General features: G+C 49.4%; 1 protein-coding gene across 1 annotated transcript in view; it reads left to right on the top strand.

Moving 5' to 3' along the window:
- Positions 1-15,208, top strand: part of MYOM3 (myomesin 3) — a 55,711-nt gene extending 40,503 nt beyond the window's left edge. Inside the window, exons 26-37 of the mRNA XM_053575143.1 lie at positions 947-1,091; positions 1,238-1,297; positions 1,789-1,856; positions 3,102-3,212; positions 4,792-4,879; positions 5,393-5,431; positions 5,643-5,751; positions 8,246-8,409; positions 8,596-8,632; positions 8,772-8,794; positions 10,617-10,672; positions 11,890-15,208. Coding sequence (XP_053431118.1) covers positions 947-1,091; positions 1,238-1,297; positions 1,789-1,856; positions 3,102-3,212; positions 4,792-4,879; positions 5,393-5,431; positions 5,643-5,751; positions 8,246-8,409; positions 8,596-8,632; positions 8,772-8,794; positions 10,617-10,672; positions 11,890-12,153 — 1,164 coding nt within the window. The 3' untranslated portion in view covers positions 12,154-15,208. The remainder of the gene's footprint in view (positions 1-946; positions 1,092-1,237; positions 1,298-1,788; positions 1,857-3,101; positions 3,213-4,791; positions 4,880-5,392; positions 5,432-5,642; positions 5,752-8,245; positions 8,410-8,595; positions 8,633-8,771; positions 8,795-10,616; positions 10,673-11,889) is intronic.
- The last annotated feature ends 2,289 nt before the right edge of the window (positions 15,209-17,497 follow it).

Below are 17,497 nucleotides of genomic sequence, written 5' to 3'. Positions count from 1 at the left end.
ATGGAGAATTTTTATTCTGTCAGCCACTTTACCTATGCTCATTTATTCATTCTCCTGTTCGTGTACAGAAAAGCTTCTGAACTTTTTGCTTCTTCTCTTAAATTCAAACCATTTCATTATTAATTAGAGCAGTATCATCAGTGCAACATAATACATGGTATTTTATTATAATGACTTTTATTTCTTCTTTATATTACAATTACAGTATTATATTTTTTAATCATATATGTAGGCAGGTTGTATTAAATTGAACCATGTGATTTACTGATATTCAGTGGTTCTTTTCTTTCTTTCTTTCTACGCAGAGTCTCACTTTGTCACCCTGCTGTAAGCATCATAGCTCACAGCAACCTCAAACTCTTGGGCACAAATGATCCTCTTGCCTCAGCCTCCCAAGTAGCTGGGAATATAGGCACCCACCACAATGCCTGGCTATTTTTTTAGAGACAGTGTCTTGCTCTTGCTCAGGCTGGTCTTGAACCTGTGATCTCAGGCAATTCACCCTCCTCAATCTCCCAGAGTGCGAGGATTACAGATTCAATGGTTCTTTTACCTGCAAACGTGGCAATTTCAGTCTCAAGGGAGACTCATGATTCAAGCTCACATCATCTGTGAACTTCCTCACCAGATGGCAAAGCAACCATCAGAATATATGTGTTATATACATCAAGGGTCCTATGACACAAAAGAATGAAAGAAAATATGTGAGGCAGCCTAAATAGCCCAGTTGGAGTAAATAACCAGGTGTTATAGAGAAAGGGTGCTGCCTCTGATGAGAGACTCCTGTCCACCCCCTGTGGGTTTTATGGCCTTGAGCTGCTCCCTTCACCTGTCTGTGAACTCTACACACACCACCCACAAGTTCAACTACACTCCAATATGCACCTCAAACCAAAATTCCCAGAATAGGGAAAGTGCAAAAATGACTCTGCGGTGTTGTTCTCAGAACCGCAAAATCAATTTTGACCGAGAGAAAGGCCTGGTGGAAGTGATCATGGAGAACTTTTCAGAGGCAGACAAAGGATCATATACAGCTCAGCTCCAAGATGGAAAAGCTAAAAACCAGATCACCTTGACTCTGGTGGATGACGGTCAGCCCTTGTGCCCCCCCGCCCACCCAGTGCTCCCTCGCCCGCGCCTCCCCTTGCACTTGACTCGGCCTCTGTCCCTTGCAATGTTCCCTCTCTGGACATTCACTTCTCCCTGCTCATGCCAGTTTCTCCCTCTGTGTTCACAGATTTTGACCAACTTCTGAGGAAGGCAGATGCTAAGAGAAGAGACTGGAAGAGAAAACAGGGTAAGAGGTGGGGCGCCTCCTGTGGCTCAAGGATCAGGGCTCTAGCCCCATATACCGGGGGTGGTGGGCTCAAGCCTGGCCCCAGCCAAAAACTGCAAAAAAAAAAGAAAGAAACAGGGTAAGAGGTGAAGCTCAACCAAATGCCTTGGCCATTGGCCACTACTGGAGAACTGCTGGACTGGGGGTGTTAATGGGACCCCCTTCTCTCCTGGGACCACAGGGAGGTCCGCTGCAGTTTGGTTCAGTTCTGTCCCCAGGCCAGAACAAAACAGCATTTGCCCAACCCTGAGAGCAACAGTCTCCTTAAATTTTTCCACCCAAAGGCCCTCCCTTGCCTCACCTAGTCCCCATCTGGCAGGGGCATTTTCTGAGGGGACAGGGTCCATTAGTTGTCTGCTGCCTGGCTAGCTTCCCTTGTTTGGCCTCCAGGGGGCGCCCTGGCCATGCCCAGCATCCTCACGGTGTGTTGTTTGCTTTGCATGTATCTGCAGGTCCCTATTTCCAGGAGCCTTTGCAGTGGAAGGTCACTGAGGACTGCCAAGTGCAGCTGACCTGCAAGGCAAGTCCCCATCTTGCCTCCTCCCCTGCCCCAGGCCCAGTGGGGTGGGGCCTGTGGCTTATCCTCAAGCCCAGAGTCTGTCCCTACCCACCCAAGGAGGCTGTGTTTAACTTGAAAAACAAGCCCACCCTCACAGGGCCAGGGAGCAGGACCAGTGTCAGTTGGATCAGCCTCAAGCTAGATCCCTGGGGCTCCAAAAGGGTCTTGGAGAGACTGAGGTGTCTGGGACCCTGTGGGGGTCTATACGTTGAGGGGGTGTCTCTGTGTTTGTTATTAGCCTTGACAGATACTGTGTGTTATTTTATTTCTTCTGCGCCACACTCCTAGGTGAGATAGGCATTACGATCCCCACTTTGGGGGTGAGCAAATAAGTGGGAGAAATAGCTCAAGACCACACAGTAGGAAGGACAGCCCCAGTTTTTGAGGGGTTTTGTTTTGTTTTGTTTTTCTGAGATAGAGTTTCTGTCGCCCTGTGTAGAGTTCAGTGATATCATCATAGCTCGCAGCAACCTCAATCTCTTTGGCTCAAGTTTTCCTCTTGCCTCAGCCTCCCGAGTAGCTGGGACAACCGATGCCTGCCACAACACCCGGCTAATTTTTCTATTTTTAGTAAAGATGAGGTCTCACTTTTGCTCAGGCTCCAAGTACCTCGGCCTCCCATAAGGGTAAGACTACAGGTGTGAGCTACTGTGCCCAGCTGACCACCCAGGTTTTAACCACCCCTGTCTGACTCCAAAGCCGGAGGTCCTGCTCAGGCCCTGCAGCCTCTTTAGATAACTGGAGAAGGACAAAGTGGGATAGTTGCTCCCCCAGAAGCACATTCCTTAGGTCACAAAAAGCAGCTACTATTCACCAGACACTCCTTGAGGCATCAGGTATACAGACACAAGACAGGATCATTGGAAAACAGCCTGCCTCATGTTCGATCCAGATACATGCAAGAAATTGATTCACCATGCTGGGGGAGCACGCTGGGGTGCTTGGAGGAAGGCTTCCTGGAGGTGATGACATTTAACTGAGTCATTTAAGAAGCAGGGGGGCATTTACAAGGAGAATTGAATAGGGCAGGGATCAAGAGGCAGTGGAAATACTATTAGCAAAAATTCAGGGTCCGGAAGCCAGCAGAGGAGACACATGGTGTAAGGAAGGAGTTGGCCAAGAGGACTGGAAGTGGGGATTTGTGTATGTTTGTCCTTAAAAAAAAAGAAAGCCTAATAGAGTCTCTTCATTGCCCACCTTCCTCAGGTGACCAATACCAAGAAGGAGACTCGCTTTCAGTGGTTCTTCCAGAGGATGGAGGTGCCAGAGGGTCAGTATGACCCGCAGAGTGGAGAAGGACTTCTCTGCTTCGAAGAGGTAAGTGCGGCTCTAGCTTCAGGGCTCACCCTCTCGGCCAGCTGCAAGCTGGGAGTTGGGAGCAGGGCCTGGACTAGAGCAGGGTATGTTAGACATTCACGCCAGGTACAAAATGTAAGAGGCACCTAAAAACTCAGTAATCAAGATGAGTAATATTTATGCAACTTTAAAAAAAATAACAAAATCAATGCCAAAAAAAGGCCATAAAAAATACCAAACCTTTCGATAGAAACAGAATTGGTATTATTGATTTTTCCTTTTGCTTGGTCTCCAGTACTGGCCCTGCCAGTGACGGGGCAGGCCCGGGCTAGGCACTGTCCCTCTCCCACCTCGGCTTTCATCTGTAGTATGAGTGGGTGGGAAGGGACGCTGTCCGCACATTGCCTTCCTCCCCAACAGTCTAGGGTTAGTACAAGAAGGATGTCTCGTGTCAATCGGGGCTGGAGCTCATTGTCCTACCCAAGTCCTCCCCATGACCTTTGGAGGAATGGTTAAGAAAGATACACAAGGTTTGCTCTTCAACCGTCAATATTATTCTACCCGGCTGCTGGTTTCTGTGGCTTCACTGGGTGTCAGGGAAAACTGCAGCAAACATACATTTGTTTGCTGGATGAGGAAGGAAATGACGATCTCAGGATTTCCTCCCAAATCCTGGCCAGGATGATGCCAAGTTGGCCTTTGTCACCACCATGCAAGCTCCACCAATAGGGCGTGTTGATAAGTAGATGCTCAATAGCTATGAAGTTTTATTATAATAATCCACACCACGGTGCCAATTTTCTGGCTTCCAAAGGGTCACCTCCCTTGATCCCCACAGCAGCTGTTGCATGGAGGCAGGGCCAGGGTTGTGCCACTATTTTACAGATAAGTATATGGAGGCTTGGAGGGTTTCACTGTGAAGACACAAGCCTGGCAAGTGGGGTCAAAAGCTGCTGTGATCACCTGCCCCAGTTTCCAATCCCCAAGTTAAGAGCTGCCTCTGCCTTGGATCCTGCCCCAAACCCACTATATGGAGATCGTCCAAGGGGGAAGGACCTCCGAGGGGCCTGGTCATGAGTGGTCACTTCTGATCTCTGGACCGTGCCTTAAAAGCACAGCCCAAGTTCTCGCTTTGTCGAGTGTTACTTCAGGTTTAATTTGGGACTGACAAATGTGTGTCAGAAAAGAAGGACCCTCCTGTTCTGAGCAAAAGAAAACATACTTCCTTCTGGGGAAGTGCAGCAGGCGGGGGTATCCCCCCATCCAGGGCCTCCTGGCGAGTGAAGGGTGTGCCAGGTTCAGACAAGCTCCGTGGGAGGGCTGGCCGTGTTGTGCTCAGAGCAGCTGTCAGTGAATCCAAGTGGGGGGAGCGTGCTTGTTTCTGCCCTCAGCTCCTCTACCCTGCCCCCTCCCCAGGCCCAGACAAGCCCTGGACTAGGAATCTAAGGGTGCTGGAAAGAGCAGTAAACCAAGGCCCAGGGAGAGGAAGGGCCCCACCTGAGAGTTGGGGGCAAGCCTGGAGCCCAGGCCACCTAACTGGCTGTCCACCACTCCTCCTAGAACCCACTCTGACACTGCCGTCTCTCATCCTGCTTTCCAGTTTTCCAAAAAAGACAAAGGAATTTACAGAGCGGTGGTTTCTGACGAGCGAGGGGAAGACGACACCATACTGGACCTCACAGGGGAAGGTAGGAGCTGTGGGGTGAGAGGTCGGCTAGGAGGGCTGTGGGGACAGAGATGTGACATAAGCTGCAGGGTGAGATTTACGGGATCCCCATGTCACTTGGGGAAACAGAAGCACAGAGAAGTCAAGTGACTTGCCCAAGGTTTCACAGTTAGCTAGTGCAGGGGCTTGCTCTATGTGGCCCTTGATGCCTGTGCCCACTGCAATATGCCACAGTGAGCCCAGGCTTGGAGACCCAAGGCCTGAGTTCACCTTCCTGAATACCCTAGACTCAGGCTGGTTGGTTCAGCCTAGGAGAGAACTGTCAGGTAGCCCTATCTGTCCTCTACCCCCGGCACTCCCCCAGACTCTACTATTGCTGAGTGCCTGAGCCATGGCAGCCATTCTAAAGGGCCCCCACCCCCTGTGCTCCCGGAGTAGCTCATGAGCTCCACTAGCCTTTCCTGAGAGTGTCCACATGCTAGATGTCCCTCAGGCAGCCCTGTGCTCGCTGACCATCCTCTCTGTCTCTCTCCAGCGCTGGACACAGTCTTCACCGAGCTGGGCAGGATTGGGGGTAAGCAAGCCTCCCCTGTGCCCAGCCCAGCCCTGATGCCGACAAGCCTCCAAAGGGTCTCCCACCAGCCTGGGCTACCAGGATGGGTTTAGTTTCCAACCTCAAAGACTGGAGAGGGTCCCCGGCTTCTTTGCAACCCAGCTTTGCCCCCACAGCACTTCCAAAACATACTGCCTCAGGGAAACCTCATCCTTTTCCTCTGTCTCCCCAGCCCTCTCTGCCACCCCACTGAAAATCCAGGGTACTGAGGAAGGGATCCGGATCTTCAGCAAGGTCAAGTACTACAACGTGGAGTACATGAAAAGCACATGGTTCCACAAGTAGGTCACCTTGCCCAGAGCCCACCCAGGCTGGAGGGCATCCAGCACCTGCCCCCAGGGGCCCCCCTCCTGTCCCCAGAGTGGTCCTCCCAGCAGAGCCCAGTCCTGGGGACTGGCAGAGACAAGAGTCTCCATGGGAGCTGGGAGAAGGATCAGCCATCAGAGGAGTTAGGTGAGATTTCCTAGGAAAGGTGGGAAAGTTGGTGGGAGGACCATTTTTCCAGAATCTCTATGGCCACAACAGAATCATAGTCTCAGAACAGCACTGCAGGAGTGAAGAAGCAGCAGACAGGCTTGGCACCCGTAGCACAGTAGTTACAGTGCCAGCCACATACACCAAGGGTATTGGGTTCGAACCTGACCTGGACCAGCTAGACAACAATGACAGCTGCAACAAAAAATAGTTCAGCGTTGTGGTGGGCACCTATAGTCCCAGCTGCTTGGGAGGCTGAGGCAAGAGAATCACTTCAACCCAAGAGTTTGAGGTTGCTTGTCAGCTGTGATGCCACGGCACTCTACCAAGGGCGACATAGTGAGTCTCTGTCTCAAAAAAAAAAAAAAAAAAAATGGGGTGGCACCTGTGGTTCAGTGAGTAGGGAGCCAGTCCCATATACCGAGGGTGGCAGGTTTGAACCTGGCCCCCGCCAAACTGCAACAAAAAATAGCTGGGCATTGTGGCGGGCGCCTGTAGTCCCAGCTACTCAGAAGGCTGAGGCAAGAGAACCACCTAAGCCCAAGTGCTGGAGGTTGCTGTGAGCTGTGACGCTACAGCACTCTACTGAGGGCAACGAAGTGAGAGTCTGTCTCTAAAAAAAAAAAAAAAAAAAAGGAAGAAGCAGCAGCAGACAGTCCAGTGGCCATGTGCTGTGGGCCTCTGCAGACTTAGCAAACCCAGGCAGGTGGAGGGACCTGGAGAGCTGACGACTAAGGACCAGGGTAGTTAATTTGTCCACAGAGACCCAGCCAGGAGCTAAGTGACACCAGATGGTATGAGAGCTGCACTTTGTGGAACACACATTGCTACACTCACTCTACAGAGAAGGTTGACTTGATCAAGCTGGTCAAATAAGTGAGAGGCAAGGCCAGGGGGAATTTCAGGTCAATGGGCTCCTTCCTCAGCAGTTTCTGAGCCCTGTGACTAAGCATGGAGATGTCTCCTCTACAACACAACACTGGGGACAAGCTAGGGTCTCCAGGAATGAAATTTTTTTTTTTTTTTTTTGAGACAGAGCCTCCCTATGTCACCCTAGTAGAGTGCTGTAGCATCACAGCTCACAGCAACCTCAAACTCTGGAGCTTAAGCAAGTCTCTTGCTTCAGCTTCCCAAGTAGCTGGGACTACAGGCGCCTGCCACAACGCTCGGCTATTTTGTTGTTGTTGTTGCAGTTGTCATTGTTGTTTAGCTGGCCCAGGCCGGTTCGAACCTGCCAGCCTCGGTGAATGTGGCTGGCGCTGTAACCACTGTGCTCCAGGCATCTGCTAACACCCCTGCCCAGGAATGAAATTTTTAAAAGGAAGGGAAAGAGGGTGGTGCCTGGGATTCAGTGAGTAGGGCGCCGGCCCCATATATCGAGGGTGGCGGGTTCAAACCTGGCCCCAGCCAAACTGCAACAAAAAATAGCTGGGCATTGTGGCAGGCGCCTGTGGTTTCAGCTACTTGGGAGGCTGAGGCAAGAGAATAGCCTAAGCCCAAGAGCTGGAGGTTGCTGTGAGCTGTGACATCACAGCACTCTACTGAGGGTGACAAAGTGAGACTCTGTCTCAAAAAAAAAAAAAAAAGAAGGGAAAGAGTTTTAAATTTGTGTGGTTTCTAAAGGTTAGGGGAGAGTTTGTGGGAAGAAACTCTAGGAGAGTTTAGGATGAGAGTTTAGGTAGAGACGTGGTGGCTCACACCTGTAATCCTAGCACTCTGGGCGGCCAAGACAGGAGGATCCCTTGAGCTCAGGAGTTCGAGACCAGCCTGAGAAAGAGTGAGACCCCACCCCTTCTCCCCTGTCTCTCTAAAAATAGAAAAATTAGCCGGGCACAATGGTGCATGCCTATAGTCCCAGCTACTAGAAAGCCTGAGGCAGGAGGATCACTTAAACCCAGGAGTTTGAGGTTGTGAGCTAAGCTGAGGCCATAGCACTCTAGCCTGGGCAACAGTGAGACACTGTCTCCAAAAAAAAAAGAAGAATGAAGTGGTGAGGAAGTGGTTCCTGAGGGTGGAGGACGTGGACCCTGGAGCACCATTTCCTCAGGGTCCCAGCCCACAAAACATGTCACAATGCAGTCTCAGCACCCGCACACAGTTGTTGTGCCACAAGATTTGATGACCAAATGAATGAATGAAGGGCCGGATCATGAATGGAAGTGAAAGGGTATCACTCCATCCTGGAGGGTCTCCTGGATGGCCATAAGATCTAGAGTCAAAACTCCAAGAGAGCAGTATGGGGCCGGGGTGTCTGCTGACAGCACCAGCCGGCCTTAACCACTCCCCTGCCCTCGCGTTCAGAGACAAACGCCTCGAGAGTGGTGATCGGATAAGGGCAGGCACCACCCTGGATGACATCTGGCTCCACATCCTGGACCCCAAAGACTCAGACAAGGGCAAATACACTTTGGAAATAGCTGCCGGGAAGGACGTCCGTCAGCTCTCGACAGATCTCTCGGGGCAAGGTGAGCCGTCTGCCCATCTGTCTATTTAGAAGGTCCCAAGGTCTTTTGGGGGGACTCTTGTCTCCGCTTCCAATCCTGGCACTGCCCCAGGAGAACCTCGGATTGGGGAGGACAGTGGAAGACAGGCCCTGTTCCTGGGGTCATGAAGCAGAGACCCTGACGTTCCCTCCCTCCTTGTCCTTACAGCTTTCGATGACGCCCTCGCTGAACATCAGAGACTGAAGTAAGTTTCCTCTGTGGTTCTCATCACGGGCTCCTCTGGCCTGTGGCATGAATTGTGCCCCTTGGTGGGAGCCCCCACCCATCAGGACTGTCCTTTAACAAATGGGATATCATACCTCGTTCCCATTTCTGTTTTTCAGAGCCCTGGCAATCATTGAGAAGAGTGAGTCTGCTGATACTTCTGCTGGGTTTGTTTCTGAGTTTGGGGTGGACTTCCCAGGAGCTCAAGCCTCCGGGCAAGCCATGGAAGCCCTGGTTCCCTGGGAAAGAGGGGGTGTCTATGGGTCTCTGGGTCCTCGAGAGCTGCTGGAGAGACCTGGGTAGGACAGATGGGAAGTGTGAGGATACCTGGGGTCATTGGTGTGGGGCAACGTTGGTGGGCCCTGGAAGGCAGAGTATGGAGAGTAATGAGGTAGAGGCTGCCCAAGGGAGCTACTGGGGTAGCAAGGTGACTAAAGCTGAGGCTGAGGCTGTCAGGGTCTTGGGGCCTCATCAGATTCAGGATGAAGTCCAAACCCAAAGCGCATGGCACGGCCACTGGCTGCTGGGGGAGCCATGAACAGTCCACCAGCCCAGGTTTGTCCCATTGGCCAGGCCCTTTCCCAGATCTAAAGGGTCCCAGAGTAGGAGTCTGGCCTTCTGGCCTTTGTGGCCCAGAGGATGAGAAGTGGGTATTTCAGTGGGGTAAAGACCCAGGCAGCAGAGCACAGCAGCCCCTGCCAGCCTGGCCACAGAGGAGACTGGACAACTCTGAGATCTGTAAGAGAGATTAACACACTGCTGGCTTGAGGCTATTTGTGGGAGGGTGTAATTTGCCCTACATGGCATCATTGTCACTGAAGGTCCCTCACTCACACACTTGACAGGAACTGTATTCTGGAAGGGGTGATGAGAGGTCTCAGCAGCTGTGCAGCAAGAAGGGACAGGTGCGACGAGGGGGCGGGGTTGTCCACCTTGGTGGGGAGAGCACAGCCTGAGACCAGCCTCGGTCTGCTCAGGCTGGGAAGAGGTTCTCATGCCACCAAACTAATCATTTTCCTAATGAGAACATCCCCCCTATCCCAGTGGGCTGGTGAAAATTCTCGCCCACAACAGCATCCATCTCTGGGGCCTTCCCTGCCCAATTCAGGGTCCTGCTTCCCTTTCATGCACTGGACAGATGTCACCACGTTGGGCTTTGTTCCCTTCTCTGATGCAAGGTCTGGGCCTCCCCTTCCACTCCCACAGCCTTATTAGAGCACCAGGGACACACGGGCTTTCTGCTCAGAGATTTATAAGCACACTTTCTTTCTGCCCACACGCAGCAGCTACCAGGCCCCTTGCCTGACTGGAGTCAAAGGGTCCTGAAAACTTCGATCTCACTTTTCCTAACCTCCTCTCGGTCACACCTGTTGTGTGGGCTTTGCCTGTTTAAGGCTCAGAGCCATCCATTTGCCTGCTTTCCCAGTTCTTGAGGGGAGGGACCCCTCAGTCACCTCCAGGTCCCACCAATCTCTCTCTCTCTTTTTTTTTTTTTTCTGAGACAGAGTCTCACTTTATTGCCCTTCTTGGTCTCAAGGGATCCTCTTGCCTCAGCCTCCTGAGTAGTTGGGACTACAGGCACCCAGCACAATGCCCGGCTTTTTTTTTTTGAGAGATAGGGTCTCGCTCTTGCTCAGGCTGGTCTGGAGCTCCTGAGTTCAAGCAAACCACCCGCCTCAGCCTGCCAGAGTGCTAGGATTACAGGCGTGAGCCACCATGCCTGGCCCTCCAATCTTAATAATAGCCTCAAATCAGTGGCAGAAACACATTAGTCCTATATCTTCTACTGATGACGACAAGGTAATGTGCAATATCGTTTTAAAGATTTCCGTCCAAAATGATGAAAATAGAAAAAAAAAAAAAAAGGCTTGCTCAAAACTCGATCTCATCTCTGCGGAAACCTGTTTCTGGGAAGCAGCTAGAAGGAAAACATTCATGGTTGGCATTTCTTATTTCCCTTCCAGATCGTGCCAAAGTGGTGAGGGGCCTGCCGGACGTGGCCACAATCATGGAGGATAAGGTACTGACCCTCCTGGCTCTTGGCCAGCACCTGCATGCTGTGCATTCATCATTGATCACTGTGGATTTGACAGCCAGAGATTGGCTGGTTGGCCAAAGGGACTAGACACGCCAAGTGATGCACCTCACTGATTACATGTAAAGGAAAGCCGCTAGGCCCCGCGTCAGAGCTGGCTGGCTGTTCAGCAGTTCAGCTCTCCCCCCATCTGGTAGACAGCCCTGGGTGTTCCATCTAACTTCAGTTTCCACAGGAGTTCTACCAGATAACCCCTAGAAGCCCTTCCACAGCTGAAGTTATGAAATCGACTGTTCTCCAAAAGGACAGTTAGCGATTTTGGGGTGCCTCCTTTGTGCCAGGTCCTGTCCCCTGTACATTACCTAGTTTAGTTTAGTTAACCAGCAAGGCACCCATATGAAATCAGGTATTAGTTATTACTTGTCACACTTTATAGCTGAGGAAACTGAGATCCAGCGTGGTGAAGGGACTCACCTAAGGTCACCCCACTTGAAGGGGAAGAGCTGAGATTCGCAGCCAGGCAGCATGATGCCAGTGCCTGTGTGTTTAATCATGACACTACAATGCTTCGTGTTAAAGCTGATCCAAGAATTCTCTTTTCTTCTTCTTCTTTTTTTTTTTTTTGTAGAGACAGAGTCTCACTTTATCACCCTTGATAAAGTGCTGTGGTGTCACAGCTCACAGCAATCTCCAGCTCTTGGGCTTAGGTGATTCTCTTGCCTCAGCCTCCTGAGTAGCTGGGACTACAGGCGCCTGCTACAACACCCGGCTATTTTTTTGTTGCAGTTTGGCCGGGGCCAGGTTTGAACCTGCCACCCTCGGTATATGAGGCTGGCGCCCTACTCACTGAGCCACAGACGCCGCCCAAGGTCCAATTTACTAACTCAATTCATAAATGTATTAAAGCAACATAACCTTACTTACATGGTAAAATCATAATGATACATATGACAAAAGACAAGAAAGCAAATAATTACTAGAGTAATAATGATCTGAAAGTCTAAATAATCAGTATTCCTACCAAAAGTCTAAGGATAAAGAATGTGGGGTTAAGATAAAATGGGTCATAACAACACACACATAATAAATTTATCATAAGGAGCAACCTGTACTAGGAGCTCTCTGGGGGGCGTGAAGGTGAATGCCAAGTTCAGATCACAAGGAGGTAAGACCAAGCATTCTCTTCCTGCCCATTGAAACAGACCCTGTGCCTGACCTGTGTCATCTCTGGAGACCCTACCCCTGAAATCTCTTGGCTGAAGAATGACCAGCCCGTCACCTTCCATGACCGCTACCAAATGGAAGTGAGGGGAACAGAGGTCACCATCACCATTCAGAGGGTCAACAGCGAGGACAGCGGGCGCTATGGTGTCTTTGTCAAGAACAAGTATGGTTCTGAGACGGGCCAGGTCACCATCAGTGTGTTCAAGCACGGAGAAGAGCCCAAGGAGCTGGAGAAGATGTGACAGTGTCCAGGCACAGCCTGAGGCTGGACTCCATAGACCAGTGGGGCCAATTGGGGGGTCACAGCCTGGCATGGGCCATGGGGGCAGGGCAAAAAGGAAGGGTACGGGGGGAACCCAGGATATGAGGATGGGATACAGTGGCCACACCTAAGTGGAGAAGAAAGATCTTGCTGGGGTCCTGAGAGGCCCCCAGGAGAGCAGGGTGAGCACTGGACTTGGAATAGGCGACCTAGATGTATTTCTGTGTCTACTGGCACTTAGCAGGTCGGGGCAATGTACATTGCTAAACGCTGGGACTTCCTTCCATGCAGAATTAATGAGCAGATTCCAGATGTCAGCAGTGCTGATGAGCCCTGCCATAAACTTATATATGACACCCCTCTTTTAGGATACTAAAGTTTCAATTTGTGTAAGTTCAGCAGACATTCATTTGAAGTCTAGCATGGGCTGGGCTGAGGATGGCACTGGGAATACAAAGGTAATTAATATGCAGGCCCTGCCCACAAGGAGGTCTCAGTCCAATAGGAGAGACAGCCTGGGTGCAAAAGACTCCAGGACAAGGCAGGATATGATAAAGATTATGAAACAGGTCCAAGTAAGGTGCCACCGGCGGTCAGAGGAGGAAGACAGAGGGTCCTCCCAAAAGGAGGAGGAGGGCTTTAAAACACCTTCACACAATTGGCAGAATGAGTGTCGGGCTCTGAAAGTCAGTCTGATTTGGCAGCGTAATGGGAGAAGGGCATTTCAGGAGCAGGGTATGGTGGTGGCGAAGGCAAAGAGAAGGGTGAGGTGGCGTTGTGTGCCAGGCTTGGAGCCGATAACCCTCAGGGCTGCTTCTAGGATGGGGCCTCTGGCCCAAGTGACAGCCACTGATTGGCCTTGTTTGATGGATCTCAGTACTTCTCTGCCCTCCAGTTACCTTCTTTTTAAAAATAGAATGGGAAGGGATTATAAAATTTTGATGCTTGTTGTAAAATTTTGGAAAACACTAGAAATGATAGAGAAAATAAAACTAATTTATACTCCCAACACCGGGAAGTAATACCTGCCCCTGATTTCTAAAGGGACTTCTAAACTGAAGGATAAAATGAATCACTCCTGCCCCCACCACCTCTGCACACATCAGGGCATACTGGGTGACTAATATCCCCCCAGCGTCTCGTGTCCCAGGCTATGTGGTGTGGTCAGGCCAGGTGTTCAGTAAAACTGGCTAGACTTTGGGGAAACGTGCAGGTCTTGGAGGCAAACTTCTCTGGCCTGAAACACCCCTTTGCCACACACTGTCTGTGTGATCTTACATAATACTTTTCCTTTCTCTGGGCCTCAGTTTCCCACGTGTAAAATCAGAAGGCTGAAAGATCATTTTGAGTGCCCTTCCAGCTGATACTATGATTTTTTAATACTACCCAGAACTCTGTTCTCCTTTACTTTTCTCTTCCCAGGGATATATATGTAGGAAATAAAAAGAATCCATTCTATCCCACCCTCTCATTTTCACACTTACAGTTTCAGAAGAAAGTCTTGGCTTCTTCTGTGTGTCAATGAAAAATGTCACAAATTTCAATGAAATTGGAAAAACCTGTTGGCTCTGATGAAAATTGGTGTGAGCGCCCCCTGTTGGTGAAGATTTCATTTACGCTCTAAGAAGAAGCTCCATCATGGGGCTGGGGTTGCTATGAGTTTCATGATTGGTGACAAGCTAGTTTGGGGGCAGGAGCTGGTCCCTGTTCTGCTACATTAGCGTTCTTAACATTTTCTTTCTTTCTTTTTTTTTTTTTTGTAGACTCTGTTTCACTTTATAGCTCTCAGTAGAGTGCCATGGCATCACACAGCTCACAACAACCTCCAACTCCTGGGCTTAAGCAATTCTCTTGCCTCAGCCTCCCGAGTAGCTGGGACTACAGGCGCCCGCCACAACACCCGGCTATTTTTTTGTTGCAGTTCGGCCGGGGCCGGGTTTGAACCCGCCACCCTCGGCATATGGGGCTGGTGCCTTACCAACTGAGCCCCAGGTGCCGCCCGCGTTCTTAACATTGTAATCATAGACTTTTTTTTTTTTTTTTTTGAGACAGAGTTTTATTCTGTTGCCCTCAGCAGAGCACTGTGCTGTCACAGCTCACAGCAACCTCAAACTCTTGGGCTCAAGTGATTCTCTTGCCTCAGCCTCCCAAGCAGCTGGGACTACAGAGACCTGCCACAATACCCAGCTATTTTTAGAGACGGGGTCTTGCTCTTGCTCAGTCCGCTCTCAAACTCCTGAGCTCAGGCAATTTACTCACTTCAGCCTCCCAGAGTCTTAGGATTACAGGCATGAGCCACCATGCCAGGCCCAATCATAGGCTTTTTTTAAATTCCTGCTCTGACAGTTCCAATATCCTGGAATATCTGATTCTGGATATGATGCTTGCTCTATGTCTTCAAACTGTGTTTTTGCCTTTTAGTGTGCCTTGTAATTTATTGTTAAAAGGTGACCATGGCATCCAGGCAAAGGGAACTGCAGCCAATAGGCCTTTAGGGATGGGACGGTGAGGTGCTGAGAGAAGGGAAGTTCTACAGTCTATAATTAGGTCTCAGTCTTTCATGAGCTTGTACCTCAGACTTCACAAGTGCTTCTCAGGTTTTTTCTTTTTTCCCCCCTTTGGTGGGACAGGTTGACTAGAAGCCTGGAGTTGGGTAATTTCCCTTTTCACATTTGTGGCAAGACTTTGGTAAAACCTCATCTGATTAGGCTCTGATAAAATAGTTTCTCCTGAGGTCAGGCTTTGTTAAGAAGAATAGAATGTTCAGGTGTATTTTAAGATGATTCTTTGTATCCTCTTCTGCTAGAAGCCAGAGAGGATTTTTCTCTGATCTTCATTATAAGAATTCGGTCCAGCTCCTAGAAGTAAAACTCACAAAAGTGGGTGGTTGGGGGGCCTGTTGACTGGGTCCCCTGGAGTTTTCATCTGTCAGACTTGACCACAAGGGTGTTAAAATCTCCAACTAATATGGAACTGGAGGAAATCAAGTTGCTCATGTCTGTTAGAGTTTCTCTTATAAATTGAGGTGCATTTTGGTTGTGTGCCCTCATGAATGGATTAATGTCATTACGCACGATTTACAAACACATGAAAAAAAGCTCATCATCCTTAATCATCAGAGAAATGCAAATCGAAACTACTTTGAGATATCACCTAATCCCAGTAAGAGTAGCCCACATAACAAAATCCCAAAACCAGAGATGTTGGCATGGATGTGAAGAAAAGGGCACACTTCTACACTGCTGGTGGGAATGCACACTAATATGTTCCTTCTGGGAGGATGTTTGGAGAATACTTAGAGATCTAAAAATAGACCTGCCATTTGATCCTATAATTCCTCTACTAGGTGTATACCCAGAAGACCAAAAATCACAATATAACAAAAACATCTGTACCAGAATGTTTGTTGCAGCCCAATTCATAATTGCTAAGTCATGGAAGAAGCCCAAGTGCCCATTGACCCACGAATGGACTAGCAAATTGTGGTACACGTATACCATGGAATATTATGCAGCCTTAAAGAAAGATGGAGACTTTACCTCTTTCATGTTTACATGGATGGAGCTGGAACATATTCTTCTTAGCAAAGTATCTCAGGAATGGAAGAAAAAGTATCCAACGTACTCAGCCCTACTATGAAGCTAATTTACAGCTTTCACATGAAGGCTATAACCCAACTATAGCACAAGACTATGGGGAAAGGGCCAAGGGAGGGTAAGGGAGGGGTGAGGTTAGGATGGAGGGAAGGTAATAGGTGGGGCCACACATGCATCTTAGAATGGGTACAGGCGAAACTTACTAAAGGCAGAATACAAATGTCTACATATAATAACTAAGAAAATGCCATGAAGGCTACGTTGAACACTTTGATCAGACTATTTCAGATTGTATATGAAACCAGCACATTGTACCCCTTGATTGCACTAATGTACACAGCTATGGTTTAACAATAAAAAACCTCTGGCTTGGGTGGCGCCTGTGGCTCAAGGAGTAGGGCGCCGGTCCCATATGCTGGAGGTGGCGGGTTCAAACCCAGCCCCAGCCAAAAATCACACACACACACAAAAAAAACCCTCTGGCTCAGTGAGTAGGACACCGGGTTCGAACCCAGCCCCGGCGGAACTGCAACCAAAAAATAGCTGGGCGTTGTGGCGGGTGCCTGTAGTCCCAGCTGCTCAGGAGGCTGAGGCAGGAGAATTGAGGAAGCCCAAGAGCTAGAGGTTGCTGTGAGTCCTGTGATGTCATGGCACTCTACTGAAGGCGGTAAAGTGAGACTCTGTCTCTACAAAAAATAAATAAATAAATAAATAAACAAATAAATAAATAAATAAAAACACCAAAAAAAATAATAAATAAATAAAAAATAAAAAGTTTGAGGTTGCTATGAGCTATGACGCCACAGCACTCTACCCAGGGCAACAGAATCTCTCAAAACAAGGATGAGTTAGGCACCCTTTCCCTCCAACTCTCACATATGTTCTGTGAGAGACGACTCTGCCATGTTATAATGCAGCAAGAAGGCTCCCACCAGATGTGGGCCCCTTGACCTTGGACTTCCCAGTTTCCAGTTTCTCCTCTTTACAAATTACCCATTCTGGGATTTTCTGTTACAGCAGCACAACACAGACTAAGACGCACAGAATCCTCCAGGAACATGCCACAGATCTCCCAGCATGGCCACTCCTCCCCCACACCTGTTGTACCACCTGACACGTCCCAACTGGCAGGCAGTCCAGGACATTGAAAGCACAGGGAGCAAGAACTCTGATGGGAAATGCCTGCCGTGGGCAACAATTAACGCTCCCCACTCAGCCTCAGCCACGGCGCCAGGCAGATGTTTTCAATACTTTAAAAATGCCAAATAGCTTTAAGCAACTTGAAAGATATTGTCATGCCACAAGTAGTTTTCAGAAGCAATACTCCCCAGATGTCTGTAACTAATCAAACCAGAGATTTGATTTTCAGCATTTGAGAAAAGTAAAACTGCTGAGGAATTTCAGTGGAGGAGTGTCCCGAGTTAAGAGCAAAACAAATTGTACAGCCTGTGAGGAATGTGCCCCTCCTCCCCTGGGCCACCCAGAAATCCACGCAGGCTGATTTTTGTGCCATCACTTCCTGTACTAGCAGAACTAAAGAAAGAAAACACAAGGCCATGGGATAGCTATTTTATTCCAATTATAGAAATGTTCACGGCCTGAGCAAGAGCGAGACTCTGTCTCTAAAAAAATTTTAAAAATAAAAATGGTCATGTGGCAAGTGTCAACAGCCCCAGCTACTCAGGAGGTGGAGGCAAAAGGATCACTTAAGCCCCAGAGATTGAGGTT

This window comes from Nycticebus coucang, chromosome 22 (assembly GCF_027406575.1).
Source record: "Nycticebus coucang isolate mNycCou1 chromosome 22, mNycCou1.pri, whole genome shotgun sequence".
Classification (NCBI taxonomy): Eukaryota; Metazoa; Chordata; class Mammalia; order Primates; family Lorisidae; genus Nycticebus; species Nycticebus coucang.
This window is presented reverse-complemented; position numbering and strand designations above follow the sequence as displayed.